This window comes from Rhipicephalus microplus, chromosome 6, assembly GCF_043290135.1.
Source record: "Rhipicephalus microplus isolate Deutch F79 chromosome 6, USDA_Rmic, whole genome shotgun sequence".
In the NCBI taxonomy this organism is placed as follows: domain Eukaryota; kingdom Metazoa; phylum Arthropoda; class Arachnida; order Ixodida; family Ixodidae; genus Rhipicephalus; species Rhipicephalus microplus.
In genome coordinates, this window is record NC_134705.1 from 60,819,812 (window position 1) to 60,832,838 (window position 13,027).

The 13,027-nt window shown below is 45.7% G+C and overlaps 2 protein-coding genes across 2 annotated transcripts; both read left to right on the forward strand.

The window, feature by feature from the left end:
- Window positions 1-1,379: 1,379 nt before the first annotated feature.
- Window positions 1,380-1,973, forward strand: LOC142765857 (uncharacterized). Its single transcript, XM_075867666.1, has one exon. The coding sequence runs from the start codon at window positions 1,380-1,382 to the stop codon at window positions 1,971-1,973; it is 594 nt and encodes a 197-aa protein (XP_075723781.1).
- Window positions 1,974-4,570: 2,597 nt separating this feature from the next.
- On the forward strand, window positions 4,571-5,335 carry LOC142765858 (uncharacterized). Its single transcript, XM_075867667.1, has one exon. The coding sequence runs from the start codon at window positions 4,571-4,573 to the stop codon at window positions 5,333-5,335; it is 765 nt and encodes a 254-aa protein (XP_075723782.1).
- Window positions 5,336-13,027: the final 7,692 nt, after the last annotated feature.

The following is a 13,027-nucleotide window of genomic DNA, read 5'->3' on the forward strand; positions in this document are numbered from 1 at the left end:
AGTGGACCACACAGGTCACCGCCAACCTTGGGTTGATGGCCATCTAACACGGAATCATCCGCAGTTGCTTTCTGACGAAATAAAGTTTTACCATCAAGCCATTCCCTGCTGTGACAGCAGATGCTTACTGTAACGCGTAACGACTTGTCATGGTTTTAAGAAAACAGATAATGCTTCCCTAAAAGAGTGTGTTAGTGAATGCTTTCGCACAAACGTGTGCAGGAAGAAGAAAGAGTAACTTCTGGAATATCTACAAAATACTGCCCTTTATACACGCCCACAGAAGTGTCAAGAAATGAAAACCTTGCTGATTTTCGATCGGTTAGTAAAGGGTTCTTCTACCATCTCTGTCACACTACAGTGACACAAATACCCAACCAAAAAAATTTTGTCGAAAACATTCGTCACCCCAGCTTCGTACAAAAAACGCCTGTGGTAGCTAACGTTCATTGCTACTTCTGAGGCTTATTTTTGCCCATTATAAGATGACTGCACTCGAATATTTGAAACTTCCTACACTGCATGCCCCTCACTTTTTGTCTGGCGCATGTGTTAGCAAATCAAGAAAGCCCGACAAAATAAAACACCCTAGAAGCCGAATCGCATCGCAAAACAACAAACGGGACAATGCTAAACAAAAGCTTGTGGGGCAGATAGCGGTTGATTCACCAGATAATGAGCCAGTGTTCGCTACGCCTCATATTGAAAATAAGCAACCTCTATGCGAGAAATCTACACTCTAAGCCGAAATTCGGCAAAGTTGTACTAACTGCAGTCGTTAAACCAACGCACGAGTGGTTCGTCAAACAGGGAGTAAATGCGTGACAGTCCGTGTCATGCGCAAACGCCCGGCAATGAAGCGACCAACGGGGAGGGTAACTACATCGCGATCGCCTTCTATCGATGCTGCACTGAAATGCTCGGCCTGGTCCGCTATCACGAAAACGAGTTATATCGGCTATACGCCACTGTAAAAGTGAAGCACTATGAAACTAATAGAAGCTGTTATGTGGCCGGTTCGACACGCAGTCAGTGCACATAGCAAGCGCTGTGACGTTTCCACCATGTCGGCATGGGTGGGCCGAAAACAAGTGAAAAATCTCCAAGAATGGGCAATGTGGATAACTCACTTCAATGTGCTGAATTAGAATACGAACACTGGCAGTACTAATTGTTACTTAGTCACTAGCGCCCCCCTACAACTTGATTCAACTTGCTCAATAAATGCCACTCCCACCATAGAGCAGGGCAGTCCTCGCTCGCTCAACATGGCGCTCGCCGTCACTCATTTCTGTCGTGCCCCATTCTCATAATCGCGACACATCGAAACATAACATGGTGTCAGAAGTGAACTAACGCAACGATAGTAGTAAGCATGCATGGCCTTTCCATTCATCTCACCACCAAAGCAGTTCGAGCCGGGCAGCAATCCCGCGGAAGCTTGGTCGGAATGGAAGTCGGCGTATCAGCTTTACGAAGCAGCCCGCGAATACAACACAAAGCCAGAAGGAACACGGCGAGCACTGCTACTTCACGTCATGGGCCCAACAGCGCGGAAAATTGTTGAAACCTTCCGTTTTCTGTCGCCAGCCGAAGGTGAGCAGAGAACCGACACGGTGGCAGCAATATCTGAGCGATTCGACGAGAGATACCTTCCCTACAAAAACGTGACGCAAGCGACAGCCATATTCAACACCATGTGCCAGAAAGAGAACGAGCCGATTGACGACTTCATTGCTGAACTTCAGCATATAGCAGTAATGTGCGACTTCGGTGACAAGCATGACCGCCTCCTAGGCGACATGATCATCGTCGGCATCCGAGATGCAGCGCTTCGAGAAAGGATGTTCCGCGAGAAAGACTTGACATTGGAGAAAATCATCGCTACGTGCCGATTGGCGGAAATCTCAAAGCAGCATGTGACCTCGCTAGCAACGACTTCACTGAACAAGAAGCAACTGTGGCCAGATTGAGCAAAAAAGGCAAGCAATTTCGACAACCTAACAAACATCACACGAGAAGGCAACCAGCGTATCATCTAAAGAATGGGCAGCCCACGGAAACAGCAGCTCAGCGTACGTGCGGCAGGTGCGGAACACTGCATCAACCCCGACAATGTCCCGCCTACGGCTCAACATGTTACAAGTGTGGAAAGTTCAGACACTTTGCGAGTGTTTGCCGTCAGAAACAAACAATACAATACGAACAATACAGAAAAAAGTTCACGTTCTCTCCGGCCAAGGGGACGACTCCGAACAGAAGTTATTTTTAGGAAACCTCACAGTGGACATCGTGGGAAGTGCATCGTCTGACTGGTTAGAGTGTGTCGAAGTGAATGGTCGTCTTGTTAAATTCAAATAGGACACGGGTTCAGATGTCAACATTCTCCCAGAGCAGCTAGTACTAAACTAGAACCCTCAACCAACACTGAAAGCTACGAATGCCAAGGTCACCACGTACCTAGGTGAGCAGCTCAACATTCAAAACGAATGTCAACTCTCTTTTTGGTGAAAAACAAGCAAAGCCTTGTCAAGTTTTTGCTGGTTAAAGGAAGTCTCAAGCCAATATTGGGAGCAGCTGCATGCACAGAACTAAACTTGGTGCACAGAGTTAGGAACGTTGAAGCAGTAGGAGAGGCTTGTCCTCCTCGGCAGCTTGAAGCAGTACTTCAAGAATTTTCTGACGTATTCGAAGGCCTTGGCAGACTCCTAAGAGAGTACAGCATTCACCTACAGCAGGATGCAAAGCCTACAGTTGCAGCCCCTCGTCGTGTGCCATGTGCACTTGAAAAGACAGTCAAAGCCGAACTTGAATGTATGGAACAAAATTCCATTATCAAGCGTGTAACAGAACCAACGGACTGGGTGCATCCCATTGTTATTATTACTAAAAAAGACGGAAGTCTGCGAATATGTCTAGACACCAGGAACTTGAACGCGGCAGTGAAGTGACAACACTATCGCATTCCTGTTGCTGAAGAACTCTTTGCACGACTCAGTGGGTGTACTGTGTTTTCAGTTCTGGATTCCAAAAATGCGTTTTGGCAGCTAGCGCTTGATGGGAGCATCTTGTGCTTGTGTACATTTGCCACAACATGGGGACACTACAGGTTCCTCCGCGTACCATTTGGCCTCAACATTGCCCCTGAACTCTTTCAGCAGGCCATTGACAGTATCTTTGAACGTCAAGCTCTTGTAACGCCATACTTCGCAGACAGTTTGGTTGCATTCAAAACACTAGATGAACATGTCGTTCACTTGCGTAAAATGCTCAGCATAGCATGAGCTAACAACCTCAAGCGGAATTATAACAAGCTTAAGCTTGATTTACCAACAGTCACCTACCTAGGACATCAGTTGACACATGAAGTCACTCTTGATCCCAGCAAAGTGAAGGGTATCAACGCTATACCAGCACCAACCTGCAAATCAGAGCTTCTTCGCTTCCTCGGCATGGCGACTTATCTAATGAAGTTTGTCCCAAATTTTTCTGCGAAGACGCAGCCTCTTCGAGAACTTCTCAAATGATGCATTCAATGACATCAAAAGGAAACTGACAACAGCACCAGCCTTGCACTACTTTGACCCGGCACAGTATATTGTCATATCCACTGACGCAAGCTCCTATGGAAGAAGGGGCAGTGTCCTCCTTCAGCACGGACATCCAGTCGCCTATGCATCTGCAGCACTCACACCAGCACAACAATGCTATGCGCAAATTGAGAAAGAACTGTTAGCTGTAGTCTTTGCCTGTGAACAGTTCCACTATTATATCTGTGGTCGCAGCATTGTTATTGAGACTGACCACAAACCTCTTATTGGTCTTCAGTATAAGGACTTCCACGAGGTCTCACCCAGGCTACAACGCCTACTACTTCGACTTCAACGCTACAGCGTGAAGTTGGTGTATTTGCCAGGTAAACATTTGACTGTTGCAGACGCCCTGTCTCGTGCACCTGATCCAGCAGAGACTATTAAGACATCAGACCAGGAGTATCATGTTCTAGCTTGTACATTGGTACAAGCGTCAACTCCGAAGCAAGCAGAGATAAGAACCTGCACAGCTGCTGATAGCGCACTCCAGTGTGTAGCGTCGTACATCAAGAAAGGATGGCCCAACAAGATCTCAAAAGTTCCCACAGCAGTGAAGCCCTACTACTTAATCAGAGGTGAACTTTATGTAATCGATGGCTTTTTGTGTTATGATGAACGACTTGTTGTGCCAATGACATGTCAAAAAGAAGTGCTCTCAAGGCTCCACCTCACCCACCAAGGCATTGTATCTTGTAAGAACACAGCTCGCCAGAGTGTCTACTGGCTTAGAATAAGCCAGGACATTGAGCATATGATAACCAACTGCGAGGTCTGCCAGCGCCATCAGCGGGCTAACCAACGATAGCCACTCCTCGACAGAGAACCACCAGCACGACCTTGGGAAAAAGTGGCTGTGGACTTCTTCCACCACAATGGCGTGACATACATGCTTCTAGTGGATTATTACTCGTACGTCGAGGTCAAGAAAATGCGTACAACATCAGCTTCATCAGCCATCACAGTGCTGAAGGATATCTATGCGCGTATCGGCATACCCTCAGGTCGTGAGTGACCAAGGTCCTCCATTTGATTCAGCCGACTTTAGAAACTTCAACAAGGAATGGGACATCGTTCACAAGCCCACGTCACCTCTTTTTCCTCGTGCAAATGGGCAAGTGGAAAAAACAATCCAAACCATTGAGGCATCAATGACAAAAGCACGGTCTGAAGGCAAGGAACTCGCAGTGGTGCTCTTGAACCACAGAGCTACTCCAATGAATGGCCTTCTTTGTCCGGCAGAGATGCTTATGGAAAAAAGGATAAGAACATTTATACCAGCTCATCCCAGCACGTTACCGCACTATCCACACTCGGTGCTCCAAAGAAACCTTCAGTCAAGGCAGCAGGCACAGCATAAGCATGCAAACCAGCATGCTCGTCAGCTTCCCTCCTTAACCCAGAATACGCCAGTGTGGTTTTGGCAGGGAAAGAAATGTGAGAAAGCAGTCGTAAGACAGGTAGGCCCAGAGCCACGAAGATACACCGTTACAGCAGCCAATGATCAAGTGTACATGCGCAACCGACACCATTTGCGAGTGCGGCACTCCCCAAGTGACCCCCAGTCAACACCTGAAGACTACTATCCTCTTCAAACAACCAAAGAAAATGTGCCCAACCACACCTTACACCCGAGTTCTCTCCCTGACTGTCCTTCAGACACCCGAATGGTGCCGCCGCAACCTTTTCCTAAAAAAACACGCTCGGGAAGGCCAGTGAGAATCACTTCAAGATTCCTTCCGTGATCAAACTTTTATTTTCTCATTTTGTTTTGTTCATGTGTGGCGGCGTGTTAGGTAGTCAATAGCACCCTCATACAACTTCATTCAACTTGCTCAATAAACGCCATTTTCACCACGGAGCATGCCAGTCCTCGCTCGCTCAACATGGCGTTCGCCATCACTCATTTCTGTCGTGCCCTCTTCTCATAATCGCGACACATCGAACATAACACTAATAAAAGTAAGTTGTTCGTCAGCGGTCGTGTGCCCCGCACAGTCACCGGCCACAACTTGAAAGCGATACATAGAAAAAAGTATAGGCTTCGTACGTCATCGGTATCAAGCTGGCTTCCGGTGTGAGTGCATTGCCGGTGCACACGAAGGAAACGTCGCATACAATTTCTTTCACATAAAATATCCCCTGCATTAAAGCTCAGATAAAGATATGTCATTTTCTCCATGCTGCGATCGAACATCAAGCAGCGCATTCCATCAGCGGCGCGTCAGCTAAACCAGCCAGCAGCCCCTTCCACCGAAGTAGAGTTGCCTACTGCTCACCCTGTCACGCCTGCAGAGGACGACAGAGACGCTCACATCCGTATTCTCGCGCCCGCTCTGCAGTACGTGCTCGAATACCTGGCCCAATTTCACCCTGCGTTGGAACTCTGCACAACTGCAGCCAACCCGCCACGCAGTGTGCCCAGACGCCAGTGATCACACCACAACAAGGGCACACCTACATCGAGACGACCAGCACAGCCCTCTCATCACAAGTGTAGGCGACTTCCTATTCTCCTTGACGTGAAGGACTCGCGGCTGCTTTCTTCTGCTCCTCCTTCACACCTCTTCCTCATCTATCCTGTTCATCTCCTTGCCCCATACCCAACAAGGCACTGTGCCGTGTCGCCTTATGGCAGACAGAAGTTATGTGCCTTCTTCCTTTTCCTCAAGAACCACCCCCACCACTTCCGAAGAAGGCTGGACCACCAGTCAAAACTTTTAAGAATAAATAAATAGCGGTTTTGTTTTCTATATAGCACTACTCTCGAAGTTATCTTTAGCAAAGGTTTAAATATACCTTAAATGAGCCTGAAGGCGATGAGAGCGAATGCTTTTTTTACCATCGTATAGAGTAAGTCGTACTATTTTTTGTGCTCCACTCAATCGGTTAATTAGCGAATATTAGTTAATTAACTTCGGAAAAACCAAAGTTAGGTATTAAACATTTTCTCGATTACTATCTAATCATAATTGGTGTTGTTCAGATTACTGTGGATGCCCGCGAAATAGAGAAAAAAAAAGACGTGACATGCGTGCTTGTGCACCGCGATTGTAGTGCTCTCAAACTTCGCGCGTACGAACTAACATCACTCTTAGCTGCTTGTGTCGCCGCCTAAAAGACTGCAGGTCGAAGGCGAAGGCATTCGTTGGATCAAAGAGGTTAAAGTAACATTAAACCTCTTTGGGTTGAATGGTTTATGCAGTGATATCGCTTCCCTCGCGGTGATTCATGATTGCAATATGTACGGTAGACGCAGTGAGTCTCGTTCGTTTTGCCGTTAGGGAGGTTTCGTAATTGCGCCCTAGCTCTAAGGAAAATCAATATGCCCGAAAAAGGAAAAAAAGTTGAACACGCTGGTAATGGCGCAATAACGGACACCTCCTTGGCCATACACCGTTTTTTTTTATTGTTCTTATGTTTACTTGGCAACATGCGCTTTCACGAAACGTACTCGAAGCAGTCAACTTGTGCTGCACTACAACACTTGGACCTTTCGAGCGAATTCGCTGTCGCTGCCTTGAGTACGACTAGTGTAATGCCACGGCATGCTTTGGTTATTTTCTCCAGACTCCTGAAAGTCTTCTGGGGTGGTCGTTTCGCGTTGTATACGTGATAGTAGCCCCCCCCCCCCCCCCGCACACACACAAAGTCAAGAGGGTTAAAGTCGGGCGTCCTTGCCTGTCATACACTGTCGTGTATGCCACACCAATTACTAAATGACCATTGATATTGGTTGCGGGATTTTCCGAGCCAGTGTGGATGTCTGTTACTCCAGTAATGTGCATTGGGGAGATTTACTTTAGAATTTCGGGAAAAGGTGACCTTGTCAGTCTAGCGCACCATTGAATCAAAATTCAGTTCAAGAAGTCGAGTTTGTTTGGCAGATATCTGGGATCCAGGCGTTGATGCAAATGCAGATGATAGGTGTGCAGTCAAGCTTTTTGCAAAATCCTCCAGACAGTTGATTCGGACACCTCGGTCTCTGCGCTCACGCTATGTGTGCAAGCATGTGGATTCGACGCCATGTATGCCAGCACATTACGCAGCTCTTCACTTAATGGGTGGAGATTTTTGCCGCTTCCTTACAAAGCATCCATTTTGCTTCAATGATTCATAATTATTCACTATGGTCATCGGGCTAGATCGCTTACCACGGTACCAGGTGCGAAATATTTTTGCCACCTGCCATCTCTGTCCACCTGCAGCACCTAGGGCAAGAGCCATGTCTGCTTTTCCGTCGTGCGAATAAGGCATCGCAGTCGAAAGCACTTAGCTTCGTCGCCCGACACGCGAGTCTGTCAATTTCCGGAACTGCTGCGTCTGTCAATCTGTCTATGCAGCACGAGTGATGACGCTTAATGATTTAGATCGCACGCCCCCCTGCTGCTTTATAGTCCTGCCACCTCTAAACGGTGGTATACCCGGCTGAATACGGCGTTAGTTTGCACGCGGGAAGTTTGAGAATACTTCAGTGGCCGCGCGCAAGCGCGTATGTCTCGTGTTTTTTTTTTATTTCGTGGGCAAAATCATTAGTTATGAATAGATAGAAAGGCAGAAACTTTTTATTTGGATGCTTGATAAACTACTGTACGATTTTTCTATAGAAATAATTTGCCTAACTTCGTTGCTACTGCTGTTAACTAATTATCATTAACCATGCAGTTAGGTAAAACGCAAAAATTATTCACTAAATAGGATAGTAAGAAAACTGCATTTGGTTGCGTGGTCTTACGGCGCATCGACAGTATTCTGAAATCCTGGCTAAAGATATCTGGGGCACCATGTATGTATGTTCTTGTGATGCTCCTCTTACACAGTGCCCTGTTCGACCTGCAAGGTACTTGGATAAATAAAATAAATAGGCATCCTCAAGCAGTTCAGGCTCCAGTAAGGTAAGGGATGTGTCAGAATGTGAGCCTAATTGCTGTGTGTGCTTCACTGATCACCGTTTAGCTTGATCAAAATGAAATTTCGCAGCAATTGGCTTCCTTGTGCAGCTCGCTTAGAGCAGCCGACCACGATCAAAAAACTTGCTCCAGTTCAGGCCATCAAGATTGACCGCGTGAAACCACAATAACTATGTTTTCTATCTTTGCAGCAGAATGTTGCACGTAACATTCGCGTGCTCAAGTCCTGAAGACGTGTAAGTTTGAACAAACTTTGAGTGCCTACTGGGTGCTTTTTTATATAGCAAATTTTCAGCTCTGTGCATACTGTTCATGTCCCGGTTACAATATTAGCAAACTTTTGCGCAAGTCCTCTTGTGACACATTGTTAGTGGGTGGCTTGTCCAAAAACTCAATGAATTAACAGGAAAGTACAACCTAGTTCGCGCCCGAACTCTGCCCCGAACAGAATGACCGAAAGCATACCTTTTGAATCTCGCGCATATTCGAAGCAGCACCGCACTTCTGGCGTAGTTCGGTAGGTGGCAGGAAATGCCACACCGATGTGTGGCGAAATTCAGAATTTTTTTTAGAAAATTTCAACAAAATTTTTATTCAGAAAGGCTAATTGAAATATCCACTAAACAAATTGAGAAAGTAATCACAGAGGATAATAAAACAGTGTGGACATACATGAATCTAATTAGACTGTTTGAGCTAGAGCTTGCTAAGGCACGGGACAAGTCACCCCGGAAAAGAAGACACAAACCCAAAAGTTGGTGGGATGAGGAAGTTAAGAGAGCCATAGCAAAACGTCAGGAAGCCTCTAGGGAACACAGACATGCTAAGACGCGGGGTGAACCGACAGATGATGTTGAAAGAAAATGGGAAATCTTTTTAAGCTGTAGAAGGTATGCATCCCTTCTGATCAATGAAAAGATTAGAAGAAAGGGAGCTCAGTGGCTGGCAGAAGTACATAAAAAAGATAGAAAGGCAGCTGCAAAATTTTGGACCCATCTAAACTCCCTAAGAAATGAGACGGGCCTAGAGCAGAGGTTTATAACTACAGCTAAAGGTGCTAGGTTAGAAGGGGACGAAGCTATTGAATATATAAGAACAAGGGTGACAGAAAAATTTCAACAAAGAAGTGCTTTATGCACCACAATAGACAAGGATGAATCAAAGGGCGCAAAGGCTCCATTTTCACAACGAGAGTGGAAAAGGACTTAGAGAAGTGTTCCAAGTGGTACATCAACAGGCCCAGATGGCCTTCCAATTATGCTGATAAAGACATCAGGTCCCAAGTCTAAGCAGGCTTTGAGAGAGGTAGTGAACAAAATAATAATCGATGGAGAAGTTCCCGATGGATGGAAACTTAGCAGGATGAGCATGATCTATAAAGGAAACGGGGACAAAGCTGACATAAACAACTACCGTCCTATAACAGTGACATTAGTGGTCTACAGGCTGGTGATGCAGATTATAAAGGAAAGACTGCAGGCATGGATAGAGGATGAGGGGGTGCTGGGGGAACTGCAGAATGGGTTTCGGAAACACAGAAGGTTTGAAGACAATCTGTTTTCACTAACGCAGTGCATCGAATTAGCAGAAAAGGAACACAGGCCCTTGTGGCTAGCATTTTTGGATATCAAAGGAGCGTACGATAGCGTGGTTCAAAAAGAATTGTGGGGAATACTGGACACACTAGGCGTGAAAGATGTAGTCACGAATCTTTTAAAGGATATCTATAAAGGTAACAAGGTAATTATAAATTGGGAAAACAGGTATCCAAGCCTGGAGAGGTGAAACGGGGGCTTAGGCAGAAGTGTCCTCTGTCATCCTTATTATTCATGATGTACCTACAAGTATTAGAGGCCAAAATAGAGGGAAGCAGACTGGGCTTCAACCTCTCTTTCGTTAAACAAGGAAAACTCATTGAACAGGCACTACCAGCATTGATGTACGCAGATGATAGTGCTAATGGCCGACAACAAGGAAGAATTGCAGAGATTGGTGGACATCTGCGGTAATGAGGGAATTAGGTTAGATTTCAGATTCAGTAAGGAAAAATCAGCAGTCATGATTTTTAATGACAATGAAGGTAGTGAGCTTAGAATCCAGGAGTTCACGCTAGAGAAAACAGATAAATACAAATATCTGGGCGTATGGATAAGCAAAGGGGCCGAGTACCTAAGGGAACCCGAAACAAACGTGACGACTAAAGGTAACAGGAATTCAGCAGTAATGAAAAATAGGGCACTGTGGAATTACAATAGGCATGATGTTGTGAGAGGAATATGGAAAGGGGTCATGGTTCCGGGTCTCACGTTCGCCAATGCGGTCTTGTGTATAAGATCAGAAGTTCAAGCAAGATTAGAAATTAGGCAACGTGGAATAGGTAGGCTTGCCTTAGGTGCTCACGGGAATACACCAAATCAGGGAGTACAAGGTGATATGGGATGGACATCATTTGAGGGCAGGGAAGCTAGCAGCAAGATAAAATTTGAGAAGGGATAGAGAGAAATGGGGGAGGAGCGTTGGGCTAGGAAGGTTTTGAGCTACATGTACATGAAGAATGTCGATGCAAAATGGAGGAAGCGAACCAGAAAATTGACTGGTAAATACTTAGAAAACAGCAGGCGGCCAAACCAAAAAGAATTATCGGTTAAGAAGAAGGTGAAGGAAGCTGAGACCGATATGTGAAGAATTGGCATGATTAAGAAGTCCGCACTAGAGATCTATCGAACTTTCAAGCAGGAAATTGCCAAGGAAAGGATCTATGATAATACTCGGGGTAGTTCTCTGCTGTTTGAGGCCAGGACGGGAGTATTGCGAACCAAGACATATCGGGCCAAATACGAAGGGGTGGACACGGTATGCAGTGCGTGTGGAGAGGAAGAAGAAACTGTCGAACACTTGATAATGTTTTGTAGAGGGCTTCACCCGATAGTTCAGGATGATGGCGCAGAGTTTTTCAAAGCACTAGGGTTTAGGGACAGTGAGGGCAAAATAGACTTTATGCGGGTAGAATTAACTAGAAGAAGGTTATTTGATTGGTAGCTAAAGTTAAGGCACGAGTGAAAATTAACCCCTTCATTGCAAAGTACGAATCCTCAACCTCACTATTTGAAGAAAAAATATAAATATAGTTTCCAGTTCATTAAGTATTACGGCTTGGTGGCGCTAGCCACCGCCCGATCTAAAGGGTACAGCCATATTCATCCATCCATCTATCCATGTAAGTTAAATGTTTGGCAAGGTTACTTTTGGCATTGCATAAGTTAGTTGCCAGACTTTTTGGTGGTTGTTGCCAAACTGCCGCTAAATTTGGCTAAAAATTTTTTTCTTGTAGTTGTGGCTTCTCCGTAAGAATTTGGTGCCATCCGCGGTGCATTTCGCGAGTGCATGAGCGATGCTGGTCGTTTTATTTACCGAATGAACCGAGCCTAGCAGAAGTCGAGCCTGGACTGCCGTGAAATCAAGAGGCCGTTTTAATTATTGGAATGAACCGCGCAATACAGAATTTGTTTTAACTAACGTAATGAACCGAGCCTAGCTGAAGTCGAGTGTGACGCTGCAGTGCAATAAGGAGGCCAATTTAATTAACGAAACAAACCGCGCCTAGCAGAATTCGAATTTGTTTTAATTATTGGAATAAACCACGCATTACAGAATTCGTTCTATTTACGGAATAAACCACGCGCTACAGAAGTCCAGCGTGGCGCTGCCGTCGACCTCTGCTAGGCGCGGTTCATTCTGTAATTAAATTAGCCTCTTAATTGCGCAGCAGCGCCGCGCTCGACATCTGCTAGGCGCGGTTCATTCCGTTAATTAAAACGGCCAGCGTCGCTCGTTCGCGAGTCACCGCGGATGGCACCAAATTCTCACGGAGAAGCCACAACTACAAGACAAAAAAAATTGCAGTCAAATTTAGCGGCAGTCTGGCCACACTGACCCTCCAAGTCTGGCAACCAATTATGGAACGCCATAAGGAACCTTGTCAAATGTTTTGTAAATGTCTTTGTCCATTTTATGACGTTACAAATTCATAAAGACGTGATCACAACCCGAATAGATGATGCACGTGCTTTCATAGATTTGCTCCAGAAAGTTTCATCAAATTATATGAATTTGCACTATCTACAGTGGGTAAACTTAAGGTGAGATCACAGAGGAAGAAAGTGTTGTCCATCCGATGTCTTCCCAGTTTCAGACAAACGATTCGATCGCTCGGCTTACTCGTTCATTTGTCTAGTACTCACTGATCTTTGTTTCTCTTGGATTCTTGGCAACTTCCCGCTCGCAGCTGTCAGCTCAAAACGCAAATACGCGCTGACAAATTTTGAAAGGTGCTGTTGTAGCTTAGTAGATAAACGGTCACCCGCCGTCTTTGCGATCACCACTTCAGGATAAACACGGCTGATGAGAAAAACTTGGTTAGGCTGAAAATCGCCGAGGCAACCGCGTGCATTCATCTTCATGGTATGTTCCTATTGCGCTTGCAGCCTCTACCACAGTGCCCATGTTTAATAGATATATATTCTTTTA

Bases quoted from the DNA above. Each gene is read 5' to 3' on its own strand.
- LOC142765857 (XM_075867666.1), top strand. From the start codon at position 1,380: ATGGCCTTTCCATTCATCTCACCACCAAAGCAGTTCGAGCCGGGCAGC.
- LOC142765858 (XM_075867667.1), top strand. From the start codon at position 4,571: ATGCGCGTATCGGCATACCCTCAGGTCGTGAGTGACCAAGGTCCTCCA.